Here is a 13,630-nt window from a genome sequence, read left to right as displayed (position 1 = left end):
GGCACTCGCGAGCGGGGATCGCGCTGTTGCAGGCACCTCCCCCTTAAGACTGAGAGGAAGGCCTGCAGTACCGCAGGCTGCCGTGCCGCAGCGGGTGGCGCTGCGGCACTTTGCACGCCGATATTCAGTTTCAGCGCCCCAAGCGAGGCGCCGAAACCCTTGTTTAGCGGCCGGCTTCCACTTGGGGCACTGAAAGTGAATTTCCCGCTGGCGCAAGTGGCTCCGCGCGCAGCGGTAATTCAGGCGAGCTGGGCGCCCCTAACTGAATTTCTAGGCCTAGGTCCCATACCCATAAGCAAAATGATAGGAGATTGTGGTCTATGCTGCGCTCAGCTAGGGAGGCAGTAAGGACATAACAACTAATCGCCATGCAGGGGAGGGAGAAATTAACCAGGATTTCATTTTCTGACTGCTATCCAGTGAGCCAAGCTAGAAAGTTCATGTGTGTGAAAGTAAGGCAAGAACAGGATTGGGCTGAACTGTGTTGCCTCACCCCCCTTTAGAATAGCTCAGCATGGAGATTGGCAATTTGGCTGAAGGAGGGAGAGATTTACTCAGCACTGGAATTTAAGCTGCGCCTGACCTGGGAGGACTCACTGCTAACACAAAAGGGCAGGACGTGGACAAGCGTCTCATTCCCCAGAGTTGACACTTTTTTTGTGGAACGCCTGTGAAAAAAAAAAAAAAAATCACCAAAAAATATAAATTTTTGTAAAAGTGCCTGAGGAAAAAGTAGAATGTGTATAAATTCTAAAATGCTTGTGTGTCAAAAGGCCAGTCTGGATGTTAACGGCCGTTGGTTTCTCTTTTCTTTCTTCAGGTGCTACCTCTGCCCCCTGTTTAATTTTCATCTTCCCAGCTGTGTTCTACATACGGATAATGCCAAAGGAAGAAGAGCCCATGAGGTCGAGTCCAAAAATCCTGGTACGTCTCCTTAATGTCCACCCAGTGAGCGAAGCCTGGATATGCAGAAGCTATTCTATATGGAATAATCGGTTTCACGGCATTACTTGTTAAACAAGACTCGCCATAGATTCAGGTTAAACTGATCTTCTGGGGTTTTCTCTCAAAGACATTATTGATGTGGCAGGCCCGCGACGCGCGGTTAATATTGTGCACTTAGGGCTGAATTTTCCTCCAGGGTGGTTTTCACTGCTGGAGGTCAGTTGGGGCAGGACTTGTACCCGCTGTCGTGACCCCAGGCCCATTTTCCTGGGTTAGGGCTTATTGACAGCGAAGCGTGGGCTCTCGGCGGTATCGCCAGCAAGCAAAGGGAGCCCGTCACTGCCGGGGACGCAAAACCGGTGGCACTGCAATAGGACGCCCGCTGCAAACGCCAAAAGAAGGAGCAGCTGTTGTTAAAGGGGGCAGATGCAGCTTGTCGGTGCTTTGAAATTTTTAATCAATAGGCTCCACGCACGTTGGCATGAGATATAAAAAAAACACACACTACCAGATTGAAGTGGATTGTGCCCTTTGTCTGGTTGCTAAGCAAGAACAAACTTGCATTTAGATAGTGGCTTAGGATGTCTTCAGGATGACCTACAGCGCTTCACAACCAAGAATAATATTGAACTGCAGTCTCTGTTAAGTAGGCAAACAACATATGTACTACGCATGCACAGGAATTGGCCAGCTTTATAGTATCAGACATGCTTGGTACTGCACATATACAGGATCAAACACTGAGACACAGATAAGGGCCGCGATTTTCCCTACCTTGGCGGGTCCGTGGCAGGCGACATCGGTGGCAGGTCCTGACCCCACTGCTGGCTCCAGCCCGCTGTGTAAAATTATTTTACATTGATTGGGCTGGTTAAGCCCGCCCAGCGCGTTTGCCGGCCAATTGAAGGAAGTGGGTCTGGTGACGTCATTTGATGACACGTCATCAGTCAGTTTCCTTAAAGGGACCATGCGCAAATTGATTTTGACAGTTGTGCTGTCAGTGCTCTACAGCATTGAAGTGCTGCAAACACTGAGGAGCATTGCACAAAGGCTCAGGCTCTCCCATCACTCCCTCCATATGTTTATGGAGGGAGTCGCAGCACGCAGGGAGGTTCTCTTCCCTTCCAATGGGTGGAAGAGACCGCTCCAGGAGACCAACACAGCCTTGTTGCACATTGCACAGAAGGACACAAGCAGGGATGTTGTCAGGAGGATCAGGCTGCAGTGGCGCAAACCTTTCAATAATCTCAGTAGATCACGAAACATTACTGCAAAGCCACACTCAACCTCATCCTGCTGTTCCACTCATCACATCCCTATCACTCTGCCTTCCCTACCCAATCCTGCACATCCTTACTCACACCAACTTACCTTGCACCTCCACCCATCCCTGTCTATCTACGTTATCGCTTCCCCATCTCACCAGCCACCCCTCACACTCGCCCTCATCCTAGTCCAATCATACCAACTAATAACACACAAGGGTAGGCACTTGGGTGTTTTAGCCAATGTTCATGTAAAGTTTCTGTTAATGTGGTGTCAAACATTGAAACCTTTTTTTCAAGACTTTGTGTTCTTGGACAGATCTGTGTGCACCTTTGGAAGTGGCTTAGTGAGTTGCAGTGAATGGTGAGACATAATGGTACCCCCCGCAATGGTGATGAGTGTAAAATGAATGGCTTGGGCATTGTAGGGATGCTTTATGGTGTTGTTGTGGGGTGGTGCCAACCTGGTGCATCATGTGGCAGCCAGGGTGTACAGCATCAAGTGAAGTAAATCTGGCCATGGTGAGACCATCCCTGGCCTCCCGGGCAGCAATGTGGTTGGGTGCTGATGCCCTCTGTCCTGTGCAGCATCAGTTGATTGCGGAGAAGGTTGGTGTTGTTTTTGGTGCTGCTGGTGTTGGGGCTGATCGTGGTGTGATTCTGAGGACCAAGGTGAGATAGTTTCAAGGGTACCGATGCTGATGGAATAGATGGCAGGTGAGGTTGAGATTGAGATGACAGAAACAATCTGTCAGTGGTGAGAGAGGTTGTTCCAATGAGGAGACACTGGATAGAGAGTTTGCTCCAAACACTTGCAAGCTGCATAAAGCTCAATCTGTCTTCCAAATGCAGTAAGCAACAGCTTCTGACCTTGGAAAGTGAACAGCTCTGAGATGGGAGCTTTTATAGCACATTTGCAGCTGTCAAGTAATGAGATGATTCCATGGTCATACAACTCCCGACCTCCTTACCTGTCGTGATCCCCGAGCAGTGTGGACCCCATGGGCGACCTCGTAAAATGGTAAGGTGAGCTCAAAATACTTTTTAATGGGCTGTTAACAAGGTCATAATGACCTGAATTGCCTCCCCCGTCGCTGCATGTCGGGTCTGTTCAGCCCTGACAGACCCGACATCTGGGAAAGTCACATGGCGGCGGGTTGACAGCGGAGTCCCAAGCTGCTGTCAAAAAAAGAATTTCCCACCCGACCCGCCACCGGAGGCGCCCACTGACCCCCCGAAAAGTTCCCCCAAGTTGTTCAGTACCAGAAAGGGAGTGATCTCTCCACTTTTAACTGGAATCTGCGCCATAACCAAGACCTCCTACTTCCATCTCTAATATCACTCGACTCTGCCTCTGCCTCAGCTCACCTGCTGCTGAAACCTTCATCCATGCCTTTGTTACCTCTAGACTTGACTATTCTAACGCACTCCTGGCTGGCCTCCCACATTCTACACTACATCAACTTGAGGTCATCCAAAACTCGGCTGCTGGTGTCCTAACTCGCACCAAGTCCCGTTCACCCATCGCCCCTGTGCTCGCTGACCTACATTGGTTCCCGGTTAAGCAACACCTCAATTTTGAAATTTTCATCCTTGTTTTCAAATCCCTCCATGGCCTCGCCCCTCCCTATCTCTGTAATCTCCTTCAGCCCCACAACCCCCCGAGATATCTGCACTCCTCAAATTCTGCCCTCATGAGCATCCCTGATTATAATCGCTCAACCATTGGTGGCCGTGCTTTCAGCTGCCTCAGCCTGAAGCTCTGGAATTCCCTCCCTAAACCTCTCCGCCTCTCTACCTCTCTTTCCTCCTTTAAGACGCTCCTTAAAACCTACCTCTTTGACCAAGCTTTTGGTCATCTGTCCTAATTTCTTATGTGGTTCGGTGTCAAATTTTTCTCTTATAATACGCCTGTGAAGCGCCTTGGGACGTCTTACTACTTCAAAGGCGCTATATAAATACAAGTTGTTGTTCTTGTTGTAGAAACTACACCAGATAGGCTCGTACTCAACTCGGCATGATAGAGCCAGTTTAAGGACAAATTTGTTGGATTTTGGTCAGAGACACTTAGAGGGGAAACATGTTTACCAATGGACTCCAAGCCAAGGTGCAGTGACAGTGCCACACCTGCTGGAATGATTGGGCGACGCTCAGGCGCCACCCTTAGGACAGAGTAAATGTTTGTTGTTTTCTGTACACTGTTCAAGGCAGGGAGAGAGAGCCAGTATGAACAGAACGCAGCTTATTTATTGGAGCAACTGTGCAAATCCAGCACAGACACGTGTCCTCAAACGAGGAGCCAGTCTTTTTGGCTCTGCTCTCCTTCATCTCACTGGCTGTGACTGAAGAACGGAATGGAAATGTAAGCACAGATTGTGCTGATCCAGAATATGGCTGTTTGAAGGGCTGCAAACAAAATATTGCCTGTTTTATCTTTATTTTGTGATTTTAAAATGTACATTTAAACAATATTACCTGCTGGGATTGACACAAAGAGATTGTTGCAAGGCAGATGTGGCTGGAGTTTGGTTACTAGGGAGGTCCTGATAATGAACCCATTGTGTCATTCTGCTCATGTTTATTTTACAGTTTTAAGGGTTTTTTTTGCCATGTAATGTCTGTTTGCTTCTCCTGTGTTCAGCAGAGGACTGAAATATAAAAGTGCCCAAGTGCCTCACCTACTTGGACTGTCAGTGTTACTGGGTGCACATGTGACTGGTAACAGCTATAACATCTCACGGACATGGACTGTCAGTCCGTCAGTCTTTGGGTGGCAGTGCGATTGTTAAGATGTGTAGGGTGAGATTTTCCTCTTTGGCAGCCCTATTTGATGCTGGGCGTCAGGACCTCTGTCCACTCCAGTGAATTTCCTGGGGCCATCCTATTTTAATTACATTTGGTGTGCTCCCAGCGAGTGTTCTAGCTGTGCAGGAAGACCTACCTCAGGAGGGGGGTCGGGGGGAGTGTAGGGGGTTAAAGGGCTGGAGATACCAGTGGCACGTCACTGTTTCTTCCATTCAGCATTGCGATGACAGCAGTGGAAGGACTATGATCTATGACGCCATCCTGCCATTACTGCCCATCTTGAATAAGCCTGCCCATATTTGGGAGGGGGTGGGGACGTTGTTCTGTTGTTCTTAATTCAGTGTTCAACATCATTTCCAGTGGGATAACCCTGGAACTGATGGTAAATCGGTTGGAATCCAGCAGAACAGCGCCATGGCCAATTTTCTGCCTCCATCCACCCAAGTTACACCGAAGAGCCAGTGTGACTGAGGAGGAAAGTCCTCCTTCAAATGTCTAACCATATCGGCGAAGCTTGGCTGATATACTTCGGGCAAAATTATGTGTTAAATCCGAAGGTGCTGCTTCAAAGATAATCCTTAGCTGAAGGGCAGCCCCATATTAAAGGCGTTGAAAATGAGGAGGGGTTTTGAAAGAGTAGATAGGGAGAACCTGTGTCCATTGACAGGAGGGTTGGTAACCAGAGGACACAGATTTAAAATAAGTGGCACAAATGGGGGGGGGGGGGGGGGGTGATGAGGAGAACTTTTTTCGCGCAGCGAGTTATGATCTGGAGTTCACTGCCTGAAAGGGTGGTGGAAGCAGATTGAATCGGAGCTTTCAAAAGGGAATTGGATCTCTACTTAAAAAGGAAAAATGTATAAAGCTATAGGGAAAGAGCAGTGGAGTGGGACTAATTGGTAGCTCTTTCAGAGAGCCGGTACAGGCTCGATGGGCCAAATGGCCTCCTTCTGTGCTGTATGATTACGTAGAATATTACATAGAATATGCAGCACAGAAACAGGCCATTTGGCCCAACTAGTCTGTACTGGTAGGGTTTGATTAAAGTCGGTGCACTGGTATATTCCAAGTTCTTTTCCCAACTGATGACTCCCCCACCCTTTACACCCGGCCGTTTCCTGCCGGCCTCACACTAGTTAGGGCGCTCAACCCTTTTTTTCCGATGTTAATCATTTCTTTCTCCTGTTCGCCAGGCTGTTTGTTTTGCGGGCCTGGGGTGTCTCTTCATGACCATGAGCCTGAGCTTCATCATCATCGACAGGTCCACAGGAGGCGGCAACGTAAACGGAGGCCACTAAACAACGGGTGGGCCTCATCCACTGAGAGCCAAGTGCCCCCTCTGCCCCGCCCCCCACCCCCAACCCTCAAGGAGCAAGATCATCACTGCAGAAAACTGCCAACAAACCCAATGCCCGCCCTGAACCCTCTGTAATGAGACACACATTACAAACACACGACTAGTACTGTACATATATGTAGTTTTGCACACCAGCAATTTTTATACCATGTAACTGTATAGTAATGAATTGATGCAAGCACTTTGCATGAGATTTTATAAAACTGCAAAATTTCTAAGTTATTTTGTATAGAGCTAGGACAGAGGTGGCATTCTCAGTGTTATAGTCTGCAAAATAACTGGCCTAGCATAGCAGGGGCACACGGACGGTAGACCGGGGTCTGAATTTAGAACCTTGGGTAAACTGGGTCGGGGGGGGTGTCTTATTTTTATAATATATTTTATATTTTGCTCCTTTGACACAATTGAACTCTATACAGCAGCATTTTTAAAGATGGTTAGGAGCATTACAAAACAAAATTAAACTGCCATTCACTGTTCCCACTTCCAAACGCCCCACTAAATGCTGTGTGCACTTTTCGCTGTAGATAGCAGTATTATACAGCAGTTTCCATGCCTGATTACTTAATTTAAAAAAAAAACCTTTAATGTCTCAGTAGGTAAATGCAGTAGGTTGGCTCGACAAGGTAGATGCAGAGAGGATGTTTCCCCTCCGTGGGGAAATCTAGAATGCGGGGGCATAGTTTCAGAATAAAGGGTCGCCCTTTTAGAACTGAGATGAGGCGGAATTTCTTCTCTGAGGGTCATAAATCTGTGGAATTCTCTGCCCCAGAGAGCTGTGGAGGCTGGGTCATTAAATACATTTAAGGTGGAGATGGACAGATTTTTGCAAGATAAGAGAGTGAAGGGTTATGGGGAGCGGGCAGGGAAGTGGCTTTGAGCCCAAGATCAGCCATGATCTTAATGAATGGCAAAGCAGGCTCGAGGGGCCAAGTGGCCTATTCCTGCTCCTACTCCTGCAAGGTGAGCCAGTTGAGCAACATACACTGAATTGATTGCATCCTGTCTCCAGCTGAGAGACTCAGGATCGAATGCAAATAGTTTCACCCATGTCTTTCCCGCCGCCAGCCCTACTCCAACACATCTCCTAAAGAGTGAATTACAGGAAACTTTCGATTTACCAGCACCTAAATAACCGGAAATCTCGGTTAACTGGCAAAATTCAGGAGTAGGTTCAGGTAAGTTTTATTACTTGCCTTCCTCGATCTGTTGCTGTGCAAGGGTGTGGCTGCAGCTGTTGCTAAGCTGCAGAGATGCTTGGAACTTGTGGCCATTGTTCTGAACCTGTTGCTAAGCAACAGGGTTTGTTGCTTTATACGGAGCTCTCAGCAACGTATCTTTTACTATAGCTTTCGGTTATCGGAATCTTTGATGAACCGGCACCACGTCGGTCCCGTCGGTGCCGGATTAAAAAAAAGTTTCCTGTACTGCTGTCCATCAGGTGCAGTGCCCAGCAGAGAACGGACACTGGGATAGGAAAGAAAGATCAGGCCTATTTAGAACCATCTAGTTGGCAAACCGGATGGAGAGGGAAGGGCGAGGCTGATTTCCTGCGGTCACTATCAATGTTCCCCCTCTTTTTTTGGGGTCGCGTGGCCCATTCAAAATTCCATGCATGCGTGGTTTTTCCATTTAAATGCCGGCTGCGCAGGACTTCGAGCGCTGTGTGGCCGCACAGCGTAAAGGGAACATTGGTCACTATGTGATACCGCCACTGTGAAGGCAGTGGCCTGGTAGAAGCAGTGAGCAGAGCAAATATGTTCTTTCTCCCGTGTAGCCCTGATGGCACTCAATGGTGGGCCAGTCCATCAGGAAGGTGGACCAGTCCATCGTGGAGGTGGACCAGTCCATCGTGGAGGTGGGCCAGCCCATCAGGAAGTTGGGCCAGCCCATCAGGAAGTTGGGCCAGTCCATCATGGAGGTGGACCAGTCCATCATGCCTTCCCAGTGGTGGAGTGTTTGCAGGATATACAGATGGGAGAGGGTGGATTAAACAATTACTGTAACAAAAAAACACATTTTTACAAATGAAGATTTTATTTAAACTAAAAACTTTAATGAAAGCACGGAGAGGGGGGGAAGATGGTCATCTTCTAATACATTTAATGATTCCGTCCAATGCCTGTGTTTTAATATTTAAATAAAATGACTCATTCTTCAGGGAACTTAACCGTGAACTTTTAACACACAGTGGGTATACCGTCGCGGTGAAATGGCTGATCGATCAGTGCAGATCTTGTGTGCTGGTTTGGAAATATCCCAGCACTTTTCTAAAATAATAATTCTGGGGACAAAGAATAAAAATTGTTTTATTTTGTGACAACAATGTCGACGGCTTTGTTTAAATAAAATTTGGATTATATTTTTGACCCATGTTGTCTTATGCAATATTAATAGTGTTGGTGGAAATATCCAGTAACCTTTGCTCCGAAGCATCAAGGATTTATTTTTGTTAGATTGCGCTAGTCATGTTTAGCAATGAAGCTCCTGTCAGATTCCTTTACACAATATTTATATTTTATTAAGTGTGTAATTAAATTTTAATTTAATAGAAAATAAAAAGGATTAAAGATTTTTAATATTTTATGTTCTGCATAGCAGTGGAAAAGCCTTATAGAGCTGTACCTGGGTGTGTGAAAAAACCTCTGTTTTTGTAGTTGACTGTTAAATTACACAAGCTGCTTGTGTCTTGTATTAATCTTGTGCATTACACTGTAAACTGTAATGCTAAATCTTCTTGAATGTACAGTAATTCACATGAGATGTGTGTCACACTGGTGTGTTTGGGGGGGGGGGGACTAAGATACGTAATAGGGTCAAAATTGGCATGTTCCACTTACCCACCTCACCAGGGACTGAGCCTCGTTAAGCTTCGGCAAGGCACACAAGATCCAACTCGTTGGTTGTAAATATCCCTTCGGCCCTCTGTTTCTGTTCTGCCAGTGTGTCAAGCCCGCCCTCTTCAATCCTGCAATGTGTTGGGGCACTTGTCTACTTTGCTTCAGTGTGCCAGTCCCTCTATCCCTCCTCCTGTTCAATCAGTCAGTCTCCAATCTATCAGTGTATCCCTCCATGTCTACTGTTCAGCGTTTTGGTTAGTCGTGATCCTTAAGCATGTTGCCTTCTCCTCTTGTTCATTGTGTTAGTCTGGCTCTAATCTCGCAATGTATTCAGCCGTGGCTCAGTGGGTAGCACTCTTGCCTTCTGAATCAGAAGGTTGTGGGTTTCTGTCCCACTGTAGAGACTTGAGCACATGATCTAGGCTGACACCTCAGTGCATTATTGAGGGAGTGCTGCATTGTCTGAGGTGCTGTCTTTTAGATGAGACATAATACCAAGGCCCCATCTGCCCTCTGGGGTGGAAGTAGAAAATCGCCATGGCACTATTTTGAAGAAGAGCAGGTGAGTGCTTCTGGCCAACATTTATTCCTCACCCAACATCACTAATAAAAAAGATGATCTGGTCATTATCACATTGCTGTTTGTGGAACCTTGCCCTGTGCAAATTGGCTGCCGCATTTCCCACATTACAACAATGACTACACTTCAAGAGTACTTCCATTGGCTGTAAAGCTCTTGAGGTTGTGTAAGGTTCTGAGCTTGTGCACGGCACTATATAAATGTAAGTTCTTTTATTCCTCCACCTTCTGCTGTTTAGCATCTCAGTTAGTTGCAATCCTTAAGTGTACTTCTTCCTCTATGTGGTCAGTCTCCAATCCTTCAGTGCATCACTCCCTCCACCTCTTGCTGTTCAGTCTCCAATACTATTTGCGCCTATAACAGTTCTCTATCCTGCCAACTAGCTTCTCAGCCTATTTGTGATTTATTTACTCTGGCTATAGCTCAATCAACAGTTTTTTTCTTATGGCCTGCCCCCAGCCAAGGGACACTCTCAGACTCGGAAAGTGGTCACCGCTCTGGATTCCTCCCACCATTCCTCCGATTGGCTTCTTTTCGAGTTGGAGGTCATTTTTTTTTGTTGCGTCATGGCGCTAAAGTCTTTCAGTCACTCTGTGATCACCTCTTCATTGTACTTGGGGCGGTAACAGGCCATATTTTACGTTGAATCTTTAACTTAAATCCTTCCTTATGGGATTTTCGTATGGCAACACACAGCTACCAGCTGCTGATTAGCGAGTGGGGAGGGAGGGGGAAAGAGAGTTGGTATTTGGTAAAAAGCAGCTTGAGTGTTCATTTGTGACCACATGCTAAAACAAAAAGAGGTTTATTTAAAGAATTATTTCCTTGAATTTTTTTTTGCCACACTGGTGGGATAATGTTGATTTATGTGTTTAAGAAAAATAGTGACATTTTTGTTGGATAAGGTGGAGAAGAAAATGTATTTTATTGCCTCCTTAAGTCTTTGGTTAGGTCTGCTTTTTTTGAGCGCCGGGCATTCTGTAACTGTCGGTGTCGAGTGGATCTGTATTGTGTATAAATAAGAAACCGTAAATATTAAACGATTTTAAATCTGATACATCTCATAGGGACTTGTATTGATTGACTGAAACAATCCAACCTGTTCAGAATCCAACTTCTAGCGCTGTGTCTAGGGTTTACGCCGCTCTCCCGCCGAAGTTACGAAGAGCCAATCGGGAGAATCCCCGAGGAATATTCGGTGTACTATTGAGGGGCAGTTTACTAACTTCGTACCCCTGGTAACTAATGACTGGAAAGATCATGTGCAATGTGAAATCCGAAGATTGCCACCTTAATGCCTGTACCCACAAGACATTTGAACTCTCCAGTGTCTCAACAGTTATAGGTAAACGTAAAAAGAAAAAATGCTAAGGGCTAAAAAATCTCAAATGAAAACCTTTAGAAATGCATTTAAAAGAGAGGTTAAATGTTTTGGGTGAGACTCTTCATTATAACTGGCCCTAGTTTTTAACCTTATGGGTATTTTTTTTGGGACCCATTAGTTTCTCATTTGGGTGCTTTGACTGTATTTGGTGCAGTGAAGGTGGGGGGGGGGGGGGGAGCGGGGAAACAAACTCTGTAGGAGGAGGAAAATAAAATCTCCCCAGTCTCCTAAAACATAATTCAGTTCCACAGGGCACGATGGACTGCACTGCACAGCACACTGTGCTGGATCTGGACCGCAGGCTGTCCATGCTGACGAGTGCAATCATGGCTTCTGTCTGCACAAAATGTATGGTGAACGTTAATGCAGCCAAAGCTCTGAAGGGAAGTAAGAGGGTTTCCCCTCCCCCAACCCCCTTGGGCACGTTGACACTTATTAAGGAAAAGCTGTATTCCTAAGTTAGATATTGCTCGCGGTAGAATTGCAAACCGCCAACCATCCTCCAATTAAAAATAGACAATTTAATTAACTTCTATCAGCAAAACGCTTTGGCTGCTCCTGCCAAAGGGCTGTGTCTACATATTTATGTATTTTTTTTTAAACTTCCTATTTCACCTCTCAAGGTGCATACCACACACCAGACCCTGTCCAAAGAGTCAGGCAAGGTGAACTGTTTCCAGGCTCCTGCCAATCCTCTTTGTAACTGGTCAGTAAGTGCATCAGTGACTTGCTCTTTGAGCTGGCTAAGCAATGTGTGACAGTAAACCGAGAGCAACCCTCCAGTCGGTTTTTCACTTCTCTCTGTAGAGGCAGGAGACCTTTGTCCAGTACAGAGCAGCAAGTCTGAAATCAGTCAAACCAGTGCTATGGACATCTAGCCTATCTGTCCCCACAATTACAGATTAATGTTCATTGTTTTCAATCATTTCAATTAACATTTTGTAAATGGCGACAGCAACTATGCGTTTATATAGTGGAGGCCATCCTTGTCTTGGCGCCGACCAAATGTTTGGCAGGAATGGGGTGGTAGCAGGATGACAATTTAAAAACAAAAACTCAATATTCAAGCAGGCATTGAAATGGGCCGGCAGCGCTCCTGCCCAGAACAGGCGGGGTTTAAATACTTAAATCGGGGCCCTATGGCAATTGTGGAACCCCAATACATAAATGATTTGGACTCGGGAATCAGAAGTACAATATCGAAATTTGACACCAAATTGGGGGGTATAGTTAATACAGAGGAAGACTGCAACAAAATACAAGAAGACATTAACAAATTTGCAGAATGGGCATGTAAATGGCAAATGAATTTTAATATGTGAGATGGTGCATTCTGGTAGGAGGAATAAGGAGGCCACCTACTCCTTGGAAAAATAAGGGGGAGAAATTCGGTATCGCCCCGTTTGGGGCGCAATTATCGGCCGGGTGCAAAGTTTAGCGCCTGGCGCTAATTATCGCCTCTGACTGCAAATTTGGCTTCTATCGCCCCTGGAGGTGATTTGAGCGCTAAATCAGGCGCTACACACCTCTCTTAATGCGCTAACGCTGAGGAGCGAGGCGCTACCTCAGAGCGCTAGCGAAGCTCGTGATGTCAATCAGCAATGGAACACAGACACACTGGCGCCAGCCAGTTCTTAAAGGGGAGGGTCGATCTTGCTCTCCATCCACACCCTGCTCATTGCAGCCTTGAATCTCGGCCTGGAGAGACCTGTACATCAAATCTGCTGGAAAGAACAAAGGAGAGGCCCGGGGAAAGAGCTCAGAGTGCAGCCCCCATAGTCCCTTCTAAATCGATACAAGGAAGGTCAAATCAAAATGAACCTTCAAAGTGATGCTCAGTACTCAAAACTCCTTCACACAGCGTTGAATCTCTCCAGAAGTGTCTCTCAGAATGCATGGTGCAAAAATGCCGCTGACAAAAAAAGGCAGGAAGCGGCCATCTTTAAATTTCGCTCCCCCAGTCCCCGACTGCAAAACGTTCCCCTCTACCTGTCATTGCTAGCGGCAGGCGGAAAGGCAGGGGGTGCCACTCAGTATCCGGTCCGGGGCGTTGCATGCTCGACTGACGTCACAATCTGCGGGCGCAGGAGATCGTGGTGGTAGTGTTTGGCGCCGCTGCAAAATGTCTGGTCAATTTTGCGAGCGGCACAAACATCGCCGCGCCTGGGCGCTAGTTGCTCTGCACCCCGCTAGCGCCCTCTTAGGGCGCTAACGGGAGGCGCTAATCAACCAAATGTTTCCCCCTAAGAGTCTAAATGGGGTATTGGCACAAAAGGATCTAGGTGTACAGATTCACAAATCATTAAAAGTAGCAGGTTAACAAGGCCATAAAATATGCAAAAAAAGCACTGGGATTAATTTCTAGAGGAATAGAATTCAAAAGCAGAAAAGTTATGTTAAACTTACATGGAACACACTTAGTGTACTGTGCAGAGTTATTACAAGAAGGATATA

At 46.6% G+C, this 13,630-nt stretch overlaps 1 protein-coding gene across 4 annotated transcripts in view; it reads left to right on the top strand.

Annotated features, from left to right (window-relative positions):
* Window positions 1-10,847, top strand: part of slc38a3a (solute carrier family 38 member 3a) — a 224,898-nt gene extending 214,051 nt beyond the window's left edge. For 3 of the 4 annotated variants that reach the window (XM_086001973.1, XM_086001971.1, XM_086001972.1), the window contains exons 15-16: window positions 821-924; window positions 6,209-10,847. In XM_086001973.1, coding sequence (XP_085858099.1) covers window positions 821-924; window positions 6,209-6,313 — 209 coding nt within the window. In that variant the 3' untranslated portion in view covers window positions 6,314-10,847. The remainder of the gene's footprint in view (window positions 1-820; window positions 925-6,208) is intronic. The other variant, XR_015080074.1, reaches the window with a different exon arrangement.
* Window positions 10,848-13,630: the final 2,783 nt, after the last annotated feature.

This window comes from Somniosus microcephalus, chromosome 11 (assembly GCF_052327205.1).
Source record: "Somniosus microcephalus isolate GS21.2 chromosome 11, FLI_Smic_1.0, whole genome shotgun sequence".
NCBI lineage: Eukaryota > Metazoa > Chordata > Chondrichthyes > Squaliformes > Somniosidae > Somniosus > Somniosus microcephalus.
Note: the sequence above shows the minus strand (reverse complement) of the source record. Positions and strands in the feature narration are given on the sequence as shown.